The 15,239-nt window shown below is 39.3% G+C and overlaps 1 protein-coding gene across 12 annotated transcripts in view; it reads left to right on the top strand.

Annotated features, from left to right (window-relative positions):
* TATDN1 (TatD DNase domain containing 1) overlaps positions 1-15,239 on the top strand; it is a 39,576-nt gene that overhangs the window by 8,518 nt on the left and 15,819 nt on the right. For 3 of the 12 annotated variants that reach the window (XM_070632025.1, XM_070632029.1, XM_070632026.1), the window contains exons 2-7: positions 567-667; positions 3,378-3,443; positions 5,580-5,629; positions 7,908-7,971; positions 10,183-10,326; positions 10,422-10,464. In XM_070632025.1, coding sequence (XP_070488126.1) covers positions 631-667; positions 3,378-3,443; positions 5,580-5,629; positions 7,908-7,971; positions 10,183-10,326; positions 10,422-10,464 — 404 coding nt within the window. In that variant the 5' untranslated portion in view covers positions 567-630. Of the gene's footprint in view, positions 1-566; positions 668-3,377; positions 3,444-5,579; positions 5,630-7,907; positions 8,043-10,182; positions 10,327-10,421; positions 10,465-10,843; positions 11,052-12,894; positions 12,918-15,239 lie in introns of those variants that run through there. The other 9 variants (XM_070632027.1, XM_070632030.1, XM_070632028.1 and 6 more) reach the window with 5 other exon arrangements.

Genomic DNA, 15,239 nt, shown 5'->3' with positions numbered 1-15,239 from the left:
AGAAATTGGTGGCTGAGCCAGTGCAGGATATGCTAAAGCCCAAGGCTCACCTGGGTCCAAAGCTGAATATATAGTCACACACCGCTTAACGAGGGGGATGCATTCTGAGAAAGGCGTTAAGCGATTTTGTTCTGCAAACGAACATTGAAGAATGCTCTTACGTAAACTCAGATGGTATAGCCTACTACACACCTAATCTGTAAAGTACTAAGGGGACCACTGTCATGTCCCTTGTTAACCAAAACGTCGTTATGTGGTGCTTGACTGTAGATCCTTGAAGTACACTCTGACTAAGGTCCTGAAGGACCAGTGCACGTCGGGAAGAGCTAGGATCTAACAGGAAGTGGTGTCACCTGGAATTGTCCTTAACCAATGTCTGCCTCAGAGTGAGCACTGAAGAACGATTTCGCATCCATTCCAGTTAGGGTTGAGACAAGGACATGGAGAGGCTTCATAAACTGGGCCTCCAAGCTAATCTTCAATTCGCTTCTAAAATTAGTATCATACGTTTACTTGTTAAATTTGCTTGCTTTTCATTTTCATTTGTTTTTCACTTCATTTTCTAGTCAAAGATTGCCTTGGAAAAATTCTAATCTCTTTGCTGCACAAAGAGGAAATGGGCTAGAAGAGATGCAGACCGTTTCTGTGCTCCTAATGATCATTGATGGTGGGTGACCATAGACTGACCCCTGTGAAGGATTATTCTAGGCAAAAAGGCCTCACCCCTCTCCCCTGGGTTTCCTCTCTCAGTCTTCCCACTTCCCTATCTAATTTCCTTTCCTTACTTGAAATAAAGTAGATGCTGATTTCTTGTGATCTGGGCCATTCCACTGAACCCCTGTATTGTATTTATAATATTCGATAATGTTTGTGTGTTAATAGCCCTTTAAAAAGGTTACTGATTATGAATTCATTTCTTACCCTCTATTGACGTATATGCTGTTGCCCAAGTGTCTTTGAAGTTTTCTGCTTTGTGCCTTTCTCTTGGTATTTCAAATGCCTGGAATACTCTCCCCACCATCTCTTGGATTATCCAAACTCCCATTCATTTTTCAAGGTCTGTCTTAATGTTGAAGCAGCACAGCTCACTGAGGGCCAGCTTGGCAGAAATCAGAGTGAGAGTATACCAAGTCAGAAGCTGACTCTCATACACTGCTGGTGGGAGTGGGAACTGGTGCAGCCACTATGGAAAACAGTGTGGGGATTCCTCAGAAAACTGAGAGTAGAACTACCATATGATCCAGGTATTCTGCTGGGTATTTATCCTAAGAACATGAAAACACGAATGTGTAAAGATAGATTTACGTTCACTGCAGCATCGTTCACAATAACCAAGACTTGGAAGCAATCTTGGCGCCCATCAGGGAATGAATGGATAAAGAAGATGTGGTATATATACACAATGGAATACTACTCAGCCATAAAAAACGATGAAATCTGGCTATTTGTGACAACATGGATGGACCTTGAGGGTATTATGCTGAGTGAAATAAGTCAGAGGGAGAAAGTCAAATACCATATGATCTCACTCGTAAATAGAAGATAAAAACAACAAACAAACACATAGCAACAGAGATTGGACTGGTGGTTACCAGAAGGGAAGGAGGGAGGGAGGAAGGCAAAAGGGGTGGCTAGGCATATGTGTGTGGTGATGGATTGTAATTAGTCTTTGGGTGGTGAACATAATATGCTCTACACAGAAATCGAAATATATAACAGTGTACACCTGAAATTTATGTAATGTTATAAACCATGTCACGTTGATAAAAAAAGAAAAAGCTGAAACTCAGCAGAAATAATGTAGAGGTCTGTTGGTAGGCAACTGCCCCCCACCCCCCACCACGAACTTGGAGAGTCTCCTAGTGCTAAGAGCTAAAGGATGTGTATTTTAAATAAAGAAGGCATTTTTATTGCCCATGGCCACCACAATCTGACTTCACCTCTTCTCATTCCCCTTGTTCCCTTATGCTCTACAGCAGGATTTACCCAGAACCGCACTTGATTTTTTGGGTCAGACAATTCTTTGTTGTGGGAGGCTATTTTCTGCGTTGTAGGGTGTTAGCAGCACCCATGGTCTGAAGCCTAGATCCCAGTAGCACCCCTCTCAGTTGTGACGACTAGAAGTGCATGCAGACGTTACTAAATGTGGTGTGGGCGGGGGGCGGGTTAGAAGAGAGGGGCTGCAAAGTTGCTCTCCGGTGAGAACCGCGTTGTGCTCCACAGTCACAGTGAACTTCTCCAGTCTTCCAGGTGTAGTGTGTGCGTACACACATCTGTATGTAGAGTGTCCTTTCCGTTCGTTAGCTTGTAAGCGTTTGCTTTCTTCCAGATCTCGTGAAGCTTTTCTCATCATCCTTGTAGAGCTCTTACTATGTGCCAGCCATTATGCTACGTTCTAGGGATACAGCAGTGAAGAAGATAAATGTTTTTTGCCTTGTGTTGCTTACAATCTAGCTTATTATATCACAATTTCTATTTGTAGTTTCCATATAAACTACATGAAGGGCAGGAACCAAGTATTGGGTCTTATTCATATCTGTATCCCCCTAAGTCCTTACAGAGTACTTGGCACAGAGTTGGTCTTCCTAAGTATTGGGTGAATAAGGGAAATAAATAATGCATTCCCCTCTCTGCGTCTCGCTTGCGTTACCCTAATCCAGGTTCTCTTCATTGCAAATATGAGCTCTTGCCTGCTCCCAGATGAGGTCCTAACTCCATTTACCCCCTTCAAATCTCACCTTCTGCACAGACGCCAGATTGAGATGTCCAGAATACACATCTTACTCCTCTGCCTAAAAGCCATCGGTGCTTCTTGTTGGACCTGGCATTTTAAAGACAAGTGTCTGTAACATGGCTGAGTCTGGCCTTTTCTGGCCACTTCCTTCCCTACACTTCTCTCCAGCAGCCAGAATGGCCGACGGCAGTCTGCCTGATATTTCACACCCCCGGTGCTTTGCTCCTGCTGCTTCCTCTGTCTGCACTTTCCCCTCTTCTACCGGGTAACTCTAACTCATCCTGTAAGATTCAGATCAGAGATCCCTTCTTTCTGGAAGCCTCTTCTGGGCCAGCTACTGGGCTAGGTTGAGTGTTCCTCTTCTATGCTCCACAATGCCAGTGTCTACTTACAATATTTTTCAATTGTCTGTTAGTGGGTCTGCCTTCCCAGTTCTGTGGTGAGTTTCTTGAGAGCAGGAATTGCATCCTACTCTTTGTATCCCAAGCGTCCGGTACAGTGATTGTTAAATGGTAGGCACTTAGATTTTGTTTGTGTGAATGAATATGTGAATGAAAAGTGTAGTAACGGGAGCTTTTATTTAAAGTGGAAGTTTCAAATAGAGGCTCTTAATGATTAATCATTTTATTTTTGCTTTCCACAGATATTGGTATCAACTTGACAGATCCCATGTTCAGAGGAATTTATAGAGGGGTTCAAAAGCATCAAGGTAAATGTTTCTTTTATTAAGGTAAACAGTTTCTCTCTGAAACATGTTCTGCCTCAAGGAAATCATGAAAAGCATAATCACTCTTACAATTGAAATTAAAGGATTTATTATGCATCTTGGATAAAACAGTAAGCAAAGTGAAATCCATATAAGCTATATTGATAAACGATGATCATGAACATTTACAGAGCACATGTTATATCAAAGTGTTATCAAGCCCTTCTTATCTGTAGAAGTTTATAATTTTGAATGTGGAACTTTAAATAACCATATACATAGAAGCTGATAATAGTTGATTGTTTAATTAGTCTTTTAAGCAATTAAACAGTAGGGCACATAATTCAAAAATCACATACAGTGGAACGTCAGTATAATGTCTAGTTTTTTGAAAACATTCTCAACTGCAGGACAGAGTGGCAGTGTGAGGAAGGCAGAGGTGCAGTGCTGTCCACCTTCCCTGTCTTGCCTGCCCCTTTATCCAAGTCCTGCAAGACCCTAGAGACCGACGTGTGGGTGGGAATAGACAGAAGGACCTCGAACGTTCATGGAAAGCTTAACCAAAAGCAAAATGGTGTATATTTATCTTATCAAGTTCATTTAAAAGGCATATTTTGTCACCTGAGGTAACTAAGTGGGAAATGATAGTGACAACAAGTTTTTGAAAGCAGAATTTCTCCAATAAGCTGGTCTGTGAATATCGCCTCCGAAAATTACTATACTTGTTACTGTGTAAATGCAAACAGGACGGTTTGGTTTCATTGTTCTGGATGATGTCGAATGGCACATTTGAACAAGCTAAGTCAGAAGCTCATCTTCTTTGCTTCTAGGTGATCGTAAGTGAAAGCTGCTCTGAATATAGGGAATGTCAGATGCCACTTGAAAGAAGAAAAGTAAATGTTAGCTTTCCTAAAACTTACCTTTCATCAAAACTTACCTTTTCTACTTCCTTTTGAAATTTAGATGATATTTTTATGTTTTATGTTTATAAGATGTTACTTATATACTGCAGGCTATTGAATAAATTGCATTCTTCTTTTCTTGGCTTTGTGGCACTGAATGGATTTCATGCTTCATGACTGTGTGTGTGTGTGTTTGTATACTTGTGTTTATGAAATAAGTTTTATTGTGATCTATATCGGTATTCCTCTAGTTTATAATATCTAGGAAAACTGGTTGCCCTACTTAGTATAAGTTCACTAAGTTGATATTTTTTGTCTAAAAGAAATTTTATAGCTACTCTAGAAGTAATAGTAATTGAATTCTAGTCACATCTACTGTGACACTTAAATATGAAATTAATAAATGGATTTGTATGATGTAATTGTTTAATTTTGCTATTCATTTACCTCAGGCCTCTCAGAGATTGGTATTTGCTATTGATTTCCCCAGAAAAGTTTATTTTTACTTAACAGAGAATTTTGGGGAAAAGCAAAAAGCAACTGTCAGAGAAAATAAAAATTGTCCTTCCTCAATGCGAATAGTAATTTTAGAAATACAGTGTTAACTGAAATCTACAAAGAGGTGTTATATCGTGTTTTGAGAGGCAGTGGAGATGTACTCTGAAAAGCCCTAGTAGAAATAAACAATCTTAATCATACTAACAAATGGCAGATTCAAGGCAAGTGACTTAAATTGTAGCGAGCAAATTCATCTTTAGTTTGAACCCCCGACTTTTGTCACTTTCCGCCTTTTGATCAACAGAATAAAAATACAATTAAATGGATAACTATTCATCTAGTTGGCTTATATGAGTTTCTTTTCTTCTTCTTCTTTTTTTTTTTTTTTTTTTGCTGAGGAAGATTCACCCTGAGCTAACATCTGCTGCCAGTCTTCCTTCCTCTTTTTGTATGTAAGCCACTGCCACAGCATGGCCACTGAGAGATGAATGGCATAAGTCCACACCTTGGAACTGAACCTGGACCACCAAAGCTGGCCCTCTTTTTTTGTTTTTTCCAAGGTTATTGCCATCTCTCTGCTTATTTCATGATGAGTACTCATCAAATAGAATCAGTGTAACTTTGATTTAGTAAATGTGATTGTTTCTATGTATTTTCCTTTCTAGAAGGGATGATTAAATTATAGATAAGTAAATTTTTGTTTATCAAGTTTTCTTAATGTGGGGTTTGTTTTTTACAGATGACTTACAGGATGTAATAGAGAGAGCTGTCCAGATTGGTGTTAAAAAGGTATCATTTCATTTTTGTTACTCTTGAGAATTTTTTAAAAAACTAAATTTTGGTTAAAATACTGCATGCAGAGTAGAAGAAAAAGAGCTAATGCCACACTTGGTATTTTGGGATATGTAATATCAACATGTAATATTAGCAAGTTAATGAAATAAAATATCAAAATATTCTGTCCACAGCAATTTAAATGACACAAACCTCATGGGGTTGTTTTTCCATCTGATTACAAATGTGGTAAATGGCAAAGTCTCTTTGAAAAATTTTTTTAAAACCTATCTGAATTACCAGGCTTCTTAAGAGGCAACTTTTAATAAATTTTGTAACATAATTTAGCATTTGTTAGAATTAAGCAGTCATCAAAAAGCCGTGTATGTCACCAAGTTTAGCTTTTATAGTGTGGGTATGCCATTTCAGATAACTGAGAGGACACTTTGATTTTTACAGTAATAGTTGGATTGTCAGGAAAACTCCTATTACTTTTTAGAGAGTTCTAAGCACATGAATAGCAAGCTCAGGGTCAAATTCTTTGGATAGATATTTCTTTTTAATTAGTATTTTTTAAAAATAGCAGCTATCCCACACGTGCACACAAGAAATAAGGTTAAATTCCACAGTGTGGAGTCAGGGTGTGTGGTAACTCCTGGTTCTAAGTTGAGTAACCTCAGTTTTAAAGAGTGACACTGCCGACTACATGAGTCCTGCAGTCTCGAGCGCTAAAATTGTATTAGTTATTCACAAGTAATGAGAGAGGATAAACGTTACAACATTAATTTCTTATTATGTGGTCATTCTCTGCTTGGTAAATCACTTTATAAAATGCCATTTTGAAAACTCTGAAGTACGAAGCTCCTAAATTTTCATGTGTCAGCTGTGAAGAGTTTCATCTTAACATTTGTAATCACTCATATACGGATTTAGGGATGGCAGAACTGAAATGAAGTTTACTTGGACGTGGTTCCGAACTGAAGTTTAATTCAGCACCTTGCAGCTGTAGTGTAGTGATTAAAAGCACAGTGATGGCATAACAAACCTGGGTTCCAGCCCTAGCTTTGTTCTTCAAAGCTTTATAACCTGGGGTCCTTCAACTCTCTAGACTGCAGTTTTCTCATCCATAAATTGAGAAGGACAGTAAGACCTAATTAATAGAGTCACTGGGAGCGTTAAAGAAAATATGGAATGCAAAGCACTGGATATTATACCTAGTATAAAGTAAACAACCTTTGTTGTGTTGATGGTGGAAGCCGCCATCATCATCATCATCATCATCAGTGTAAACTGGGAGAGGAAGTTATGTCTTCTAGTCTTGCCCTTATCTTTTCATCCAAATGGAAAAGTGATAGATAAAATTAAAGGTAGCCTTGATTAGAAGCTATTTTACATAATTGAAATACTGGACGTGGGCACTTGGTCTTATATTAAAGAATTAGGTATTGTTAGTAAACAAAGTTTTCCCAATATTTCTGTTAATATCTTATTCTCAAACTTTTGGTCTCAGAACCGCGTCACGTTCCTTAATATTATTGAGGATCCCGAAGAGCTTCTGTTTATGTGGGTTTTATCTATTGATATCTACTGTATTATAAATTAAAAGAGAAAAATTTAAAGTATTTATTCATTTTAAAATAACAATAAACCATTATATAACATAAATAGCATATTTTTATGAAAAATAAGTATTTTTCCAAACTAAAAATCTTTAGTGACATGAGTGGAATTGTTTTACATTTTTCCATCTCTTTAATGTCTGGCTTAACAGAAGACTGCTGGACTTTCGTGTCTGTTTCTGCAGTCAGTCTGTCCTAGCCTCTGGAATACCTCATTGCATGCTTGTTACAGAATGAGAATCAAAAAGGCAAATAACATCTTAGCATTATTTTGAAAATAGTTTTGACCTCACACATCCCCCGGGGGTTCCAGGACCACACTTGGAGAGCTGAATTAATCAGCAGTATTGAATCTCTAATTTAGATGAACAGAATTCTAAAGTCAGAGGTCTTTACTTATTCAGGCTTTTGTAACATGACCTGTCCTCAAGGAACTCATGGTCTGATAGGAAAGACCCACATGTGAATCCATTTCGATAGGAAGGAGTGGAGGGGTAGGGGAGTAGTCAGGGACCACTCTACACAGGAGGTGCTCTTTCAGCTGAATCTTAAAGGAAGGGTACGTGTGTGACAGTCAGAGAAAAGTATTCTAGAAAAAAGTAGTAGGACAGCATGTTTGGGAAACTTGTTGATACCCTGTTAAAGTGGGCTTATTTTATTTCTTTCTATTTCAGTTTATGATTACGGGTGGAAATCTACAAGACAGTAAAGATGCACTGCATTTGGCACAAACAAATGGTATCCTCATATTACTTTTACCAAAAAAAAATATGAATTAAATTATTTTGAAGAAGTGAGAACTGCCTCAGGTACAATACAATGGATCATGACTGTAGAAACAACAGGAAAATAGACTGATTTCAGTGGGACATGATTAAGATGAAAAAATTCAGAGTGCCCATTGGTGTATGAGATGCTTGATAAAACCCCCTCATTGTACTTAATAAGAATTACTTTAAGATTTCAGTTAATGAGAATTAAGTTCACCAGGTCTCTAATTTAGCCTCAGATATTCCTGAGGCCGTGAAAACACTGCACAGCACTGGAGCATTGTCTAGTAGTGCTGGAAGGTGAGAGGATGGTGCTGGAAGACTGGACAGCGTTCCACTCTGCTGTACACAGTGTTGCTAGGAGTTGGAATCAACTCAGTGGCACTAACAAAAATTCCTGATGTAGCATTTTTGTGTGTCTGTTGTAATGTGTTTAAGATAAGAGTTGCTTTGTAGTTGCTCTTTTTTAACTTAAGCTGTGAAAGATCATTTATTAAATATTTATCATGCAGACCAGACACTGTGCAAGGCCTCAGGAATGCAAGTAATAATATGGTATATAGTCTCTTATATGCTCACTTTATGTTCATACCTTTTTGCATTTATTTAAAATCTGTAAAGTTTTGGAATTGATTCCCGAAGGAATCCTAGTTACATAAAATACCCTCCTTGTCCGGCATTCATTTACTTAAGCTTTTTTTTTGGCATGCTTCACGTGCTAGACACTGAAGAATTGGGCATTCCACGTTATTTTTCAAAATAGCGATTTACTTATTAAAAGCTATTTTTTATGGAAATCTTCCTAAAATGCATACTTCAGGAACTGCTGACACTTTTTCTTAGTGATTAAGGCCATAAAAATAACTGTCTTATGAGGCTGGCCTGGTGGCACAATGGTTAAGTTCACATGTTCTGCTTCAGCGGCCCGGGGTTCGCCGGTTTGGATCCCGGGTGTGGACATGGCACCGCTTGGCAAGCCATGCTGTGGCAGGCGTTCCACATATAAAGTGGAGGCAGATGGGCACGGATGTCAGCTCAGGGCCAGTCTTCCTCAGCAAAAAGAGGAGGATTGGCAGCGGATGTGAGCTCAGGGCTAATCTTCCTCAAACAAAACAAAACAAAACCCAAAAATAACTGTCTTCCCAGAAGCATTTGAGGTGTATAAGAATTGTCCTCCATACTTTTTATCCCCAAACAGATGCTTTTAAAAGCTCTCAAATCTCTGGGGCTGGCCTGGTGGCATAGTGGTTAAGTTCATGCACTTTGCTTTGGCGCCCCAGGGTTCGCCAGTTCAGATCCTGGGTGCAGACCTACACATCGCTCATCAAGCCATGCCCACATACAAAATAGAGGAAGATTGGCACAGATGTTAGCTCAGTGACAATCTTACTGAAGTAAAAAGAAGGAAGATTGGCAACAGATGTTAGCTCAGGGCCATTCTTCCTCACCAAAACCAAAACCAAAACCAAAACAAAACCCAAAAAGTTCTTGAATCTCTGTTGTCAGCCCTCTTGCACTCCACTCCGCATAGCTGTGTCCTCACTGCTTTAAAAGCTGCCTCCTTTTGAATGTAAACACCTGCATGAGAGCCTGAAGAAGACATCACACCTCTCCAGTGGGTTCAGGTGCAAGAACCTTAAGCCACTTAGAAGCCCTGTTTGACTTCACATTTGTGTTCCATACAATTAAAGCTATCAAAGTATGGCCTCCAAAGAAGTCTGCTTTATTTTTTATTAGTAAAACAAATCCCTCTTTCACCTCTTTTAAGTCACCCTTTTTAAGGGAAGGAATACATCGTAACTGTTAATATTAAATACATGAAATAAGACAGTCACATGAACAGTGAATATAAAAGATAAGATTAGATTATGACATTTCATTCTACAGCAGAGTGTTTCATTTTCCATTCTGCAAATCTGAGTAAATACAAGCTTTGGAAAGAGTTGAATTAATTATTTTTACCAATACATTAAAACAATTTTTATATACATGTCCTGCTTTGTTAAGGCATTCCAAAAATTCTAATATGATTAACTTAGTACAGTTCTGGTAGTTTGAATAGTTTATGGCTATTGTTAAAAATTAACCAGTTGAAATTATTTGATATTCTACTGTTTTTGCATATGGAAAATAAATATGAAAAATACTTTGAAAATAATCCTAAGACGTTTCGTGCTAGATATGTTTTTCAGCACAGTTGGATGTCATCCTACGAGATGTGATGAATTTGAAAAGAATGACCCCGATCTTTACCTAATGGAGTTGCTAAATCTTGCTGAAAACAACAAGGGGAAAGTTGTGGCAATAGGGGAATGTGGACTTGGTAAGTGCCAGCCTAGCCCACTAGAGTGACTGAAAATAATTGATTTGTTCTGTACAAGTCGTGAGTAATTATTGATTCTTTTTTATCTTTTAAAGATTTTGACCGACTGGAGTTTTGTCCCAAAGATACTCAGCTCAAGTAAGGAAATTTGTTGACTTTAGAAATTACTGTAAAATCTTAAGAGTGATTTTTTTAATTGCTTTTATCAGTTTAGAATGTAGTTGGATTCAGCATCGAGATTTTTTGTTTTTCCCTTTGGTAGAAGTTAAGTGAAACAAGTTCCATGCACGGAATTCATAAGGGATGGAAGCATATAGTTCCCTAATTGGCTAATTGATTTTAATATTAGAAATAAGGGATGAGTTTTACATGAAGGAGACCTTTTTGTTGTTTTTTGTTTAATAAATGCATTCATACATGAACCATTCCAATGAAATGAATTAAATTCAGTCGTGCGGAGTATGATTTAAGAGCAAGGGATATTAAAAAGAGATTATAGGATCAATCACCAAAGCTAGAAAAACGTATTTTCCTCTTGCTGCACATTGGCTGTTGTCCGTTTGGAACGCGAATCCTTTCATGGGAACCCTCTGGAGAGTGATGGCTTCTGAGAGATCCCAAAGCTCACAAGCCTCGGGGACGTCCTACAACCTGTGGCCTGTAACTGAGTGGAGCTGCTGTCGTCATCCTGGCGGGCAGTGCTACAGGCTGAAAAGAAAAATTAGGTCAGAGCCTTAATTAAAGACATGAGCATTTTGTTGAATTTTAGAAACAACGTCTTTATCAACATGATAAAACATTAGAATGAGCTTCTAAAGGAGGTTAATTTAATTATTTGTCCATTCAGCAAATATTTATAGAGTAATATGTGCCTGAAACTGCTGGGAACTCGCTGTACAAAAATAGGAATAAGGGGGGCCTGCCCGGTGGCGCAGTGGTTACGTTTGCACGTTCCGTTTCAGCGGCCCAGGGTTCGCCGGTTCGGATCCTGGGTGTGGACATGGCACTGCTTGGCAAGCCATGCTGTGGCAGGCGTCCCACATATAAAGTAGAGGAAGATGGGCACGGATGTTAGCTCACGGCTAATCTTCCTAAAAAAAAAAAGGAATATGTGTCCCTAAAGCCATTTAAGAACAGGCAGCCCTCTGTGCTGCTTAGTTTCTTACGCAGAAGGAGGAGTCTGGATCAAATACTCTCGTATGATACCATCTGGCTCTATCATAATACTTAATAATTAACCGTTTTTGTCATATGATCTTGATTAAGCCAGTGACTTGAGGCCTGAAGGGGTTTTTCGAATTATGCCTGTCAAGCTGTACTTTCTCCCTCACTGCCTGCACCGCCACACACACAGTCCCGCTATGTCCAGCCCAGTGCGAATGCCTGTAGTGCGGAGCGGGTTGACTAGTGAGTCCGTCACACCCTTTCAAGCTCCAGGGTTCCTGGAGTGTGAAGGCCCATAGCCAAGTGACATAGGACGGGTTAGAGTAACGTCCCATGGGCTCTTTCCTTCAGGCTTCTCGTGTATAGAACCCTTTCAGAGCTGTTCACTTAGTGGCACGTTATTGGCTGTGCTTTTCGGAGCTGTTCTCATGGTGACTGGCAGGATGGCTCAGTCTCTGTTCCTCTCTTGAGTATCATGTAGGTCAGCTCTCTTAACCTTGAAAGTTCACATGTTCACATGTAAATAGGAAAACAGTTGTCTGTAACACTCTCTTAGGTTAAGCCCATGGATCCTAATTCCTCCACTTTAGCGTCTATTTTAGGCCAAGATGAGCCTCGTGAGGCAAACAGACTGTGTGGTGTGACAATCAAGGGCAGTGGCAGAGTCCTCCAAGATTTCTTGCCCCTATGAGTTTCCATCCAGATGAGTCAAAACTGATTCCACAATGCAATCTAAATACTTTAAACTCAGTTTTTTTGTGTTACATGAAAACATTGATGATATCAGTTCTGTTTGACCGCTCTGAGGATATTTCACCATCATCTCAGTCAGAACTTACAACGGTATGAGCAGCAAGACGTGGCTTACGCTTTAACACTCCCGCCAGTTGTCCAGGTGTTAATGTGACTCTAATAGAGAGTTCAAACTCCGTTCATTAGTAAATGATTACCAAGGGCGTCCTCAGCGTGGTACAAAGAAGAGTAAGACTTGGTTCTTATGCCTTTATAGACAAGAGAGGATATAAATAATTAAAACAGGTTGGAAAATGCTATCAAAAAGGTGTGTGAACAGCAGAGGGAAGGACTAATCTTCCAGAGGAGTCAGGAAGGGCTTTGCTAAGGTGATGGAGTGTGAGCTTGGCCTCTTCCAGAGCCGGTAAAGCTCAGAACAAACTAAAGTACGGTAGAAATTTTGAAAGATGGGCAGTTCAATTTAAGATTTTTTAAAAATTATAAAACATTAAATGACTTAGTGAGTAAAAAAATGACACACCAGTAGTAATCCTGTTTGGATTGTCCTTAAGGAAGTAAGTACCCGTTTCTTCTGCCTTTGTTCCCTCCCCTTCCCCTTTGCAGGTACTAAGAGCACGCAGCCCCCGTTCTCTGTGCACACAGCCCTCCATGCTTGTGTCAGCTCGTCTCACATGGTACTGAAAACATGTTTGTGGCACCCCTGCCCCTGCCACAACACACTGTCTCTCTGAGTTCTCCAAAGGCGCAAACCAAGTCTTACTCGCGTTGTGGTTCCCAGGGCACCTGGCACAGAACTCTTAGCACATGTGCGGTCTCAGGAAGTGTTCCTGGAATTGGGAAGAGTCTTTCTGATTCCTACAGAGCAGCATGGATGGAAAGCCTGTAATCCAGCTCCTACTCTTGGGTCTGCTCTTGGAAGAATTTAGATTTTGGTCTGCACTTTTGTACCATCTGAAACAGCCAGTGCATGATTTGTTTTGGTTTTGTTTTTTAAGTAAAAACATAGTCAGGGTAAAGAAGATGTATGAGAAGAGAAAAGTAGAAAATAAATTAGTGTAATGGATAAGGAAGCAAGACCAAAAGAACTAATTTGCAGTAGATAGTGTCTGAAAAATAATGGCAAGTAAAGGCTATATATAACATAGTGTTAAAGGTAAGATCTTTGAAATCAACAGAACTTTGGGTTTGAATTGTAACTGTAAATCTCAATTTCCTCATCTTTAAAATTGGGATAATAACACCTACCGCTCTTCAAATTTGGTATGGAAAGCCCACAGTCCTCTGTCTGGCACAGAGTTAGTGCTCAATAAACTGTGGCTATTTTATTATCCTTAGAAATACTGCCATCCTAAAGGAAAATACTGGCTAAGCTTTTGTTTGGGGTTTTTGAAAAGTATTTTTTTAAAGAGCAAAAGCAAAGCAAAGTATGAAAACAAGGAAAAGGCCTGAATTATGGAAAGGATGTGGATTTATGGATTTACGCATCCCTGTATTTTCCGTTTCTCTGTCCTGTGCCACACTCCTTTCTTTGTTGCAAGTTAGACTTCTCTTCACTGGAGTGGAAGAAATTTCCTTTGGGCATTTTTCTTGGGGCTCTAAAATGTTAAAACTGTGCAGGTCTTTAAAAAAAAAATCAGACCTCAGACAAGATTTCAAAATACTCATTTGGAGATTTAGGGGACCTCAGAGATGAGAGATTGAGGCCATCCTTGCCATCAACCAGTTTAGAGGAAGGATTACCACCGAGGGTTAAGTTACATTATTATTCCTAGTTACCGTGGTGGGGCTTTTTTTCCTTTAAAGACAATCATTTGAGGTTAAGTACCAGTTATCTTCAATTCGTATCATTAGGAGTAATTTTTTACCATACGGCTTATGATACCCAGCAGGCTTGAGCGCATGGACCTTCTTCTCAAATTCTGCAGCATTCTGTAGGCACATTGCTTGGGCATCTGTTATTTTCGTAAATTGTGCTTTTGCCTGTTCTGTGAGTGGAAGGCTTACTTCCAGGCTGATCGTTAGATTCTGTAAGTCTGTGGCTTTGTACATAGAAGTGTGTGTGAAAAAAAATTCTCAGTGTAAAGAGGGAACACAGTGCAGACTACTGCCTGCCGGGTAGCCAGAAGCCACATGCGCAGGAAATGACCGCAGCACACTTAATTGCTGACATTTGAATTACTTTCAAGGTTATGGAAATAGTGACTAGTAGTAATTAGTAAAATCTTTTTTCTTCCGAGTTTTCATTTATTATTTCCTGCACTGAAATTTCAGCAAATTTCTTTTGCTTATTCTGGCCCAGCAGAATCTGAAAAGGTGATTTGAAAACTTAAACATTGGGTAATAAAGACATAGACCACCAACTTTAGGAAGACTATTTCTTTAAGAAGTACATTTCCATTTTTAAGTTTAAAATTTAGCATTTTCAAGAGTACAAAAGGATATTCCAGGAAAATAGTTGTCCTGCACTTCAAGGAGATGAGATAGAAGAAAATATAGCAAAAGAGACATTTAAGTTAAACACAGAAATTGTTCCCCCAAATTAAGGGTAAAAAAGAGGTAAACCCCATTAAGAAAATAAGACACCTATTGTCTGACTCCTGGTTTCACTTAAACTGCATGACCATTAATGAGGAGAGAAAACACTGCTGACATGACAAAGTGTACAGAACACCCCACCCCGTTAGAGCTCTGGGTATTGTCATTGTACCCCGGGACCACGAAGAGGCTTTTTTGAAATGCCACAACTTGTGGTCGTTTTGGCTGGTACTCGGAATAAGAGCCTTGGAGTTCTGGTTCCAAGTGTGCCACGTTGTGTGCTGTGATCTCTGACAAGGGCCTGCAGCCGTCTGACACCAGCTCCTGTGCTATCCTAGGGTTATTTTGAGGAACAAATGAGATAACGGTATGTCGCACTTGAAAAGTGCTTTTCATAAAGTACTCTAAATTATTGAAGGTTGCCCATTTTATCATGTAATTCTCATTTTTCTGAAAAAGAG

This window comes from Equus przewalskii, chromosome 8 (assembly GCF_037783145.1).
Source record: "Equus przewalskii isolate Varuska chromosome 8, EquPr2, whole genome shotgun sequence".
In the NCBI taxonomy this organism is placed as follows: domain Eukaryota; kingdom Metazoa; phylum Chordata; class Mammalia; order Perissodactyla; family Equidae; genus Equus; species Equus przewalskii.
The sequence above is the reverse complement of the archived record's forward strand: the minus strand, read 5'-3'. Positions and strand labels throughout refer to the sequence as shown.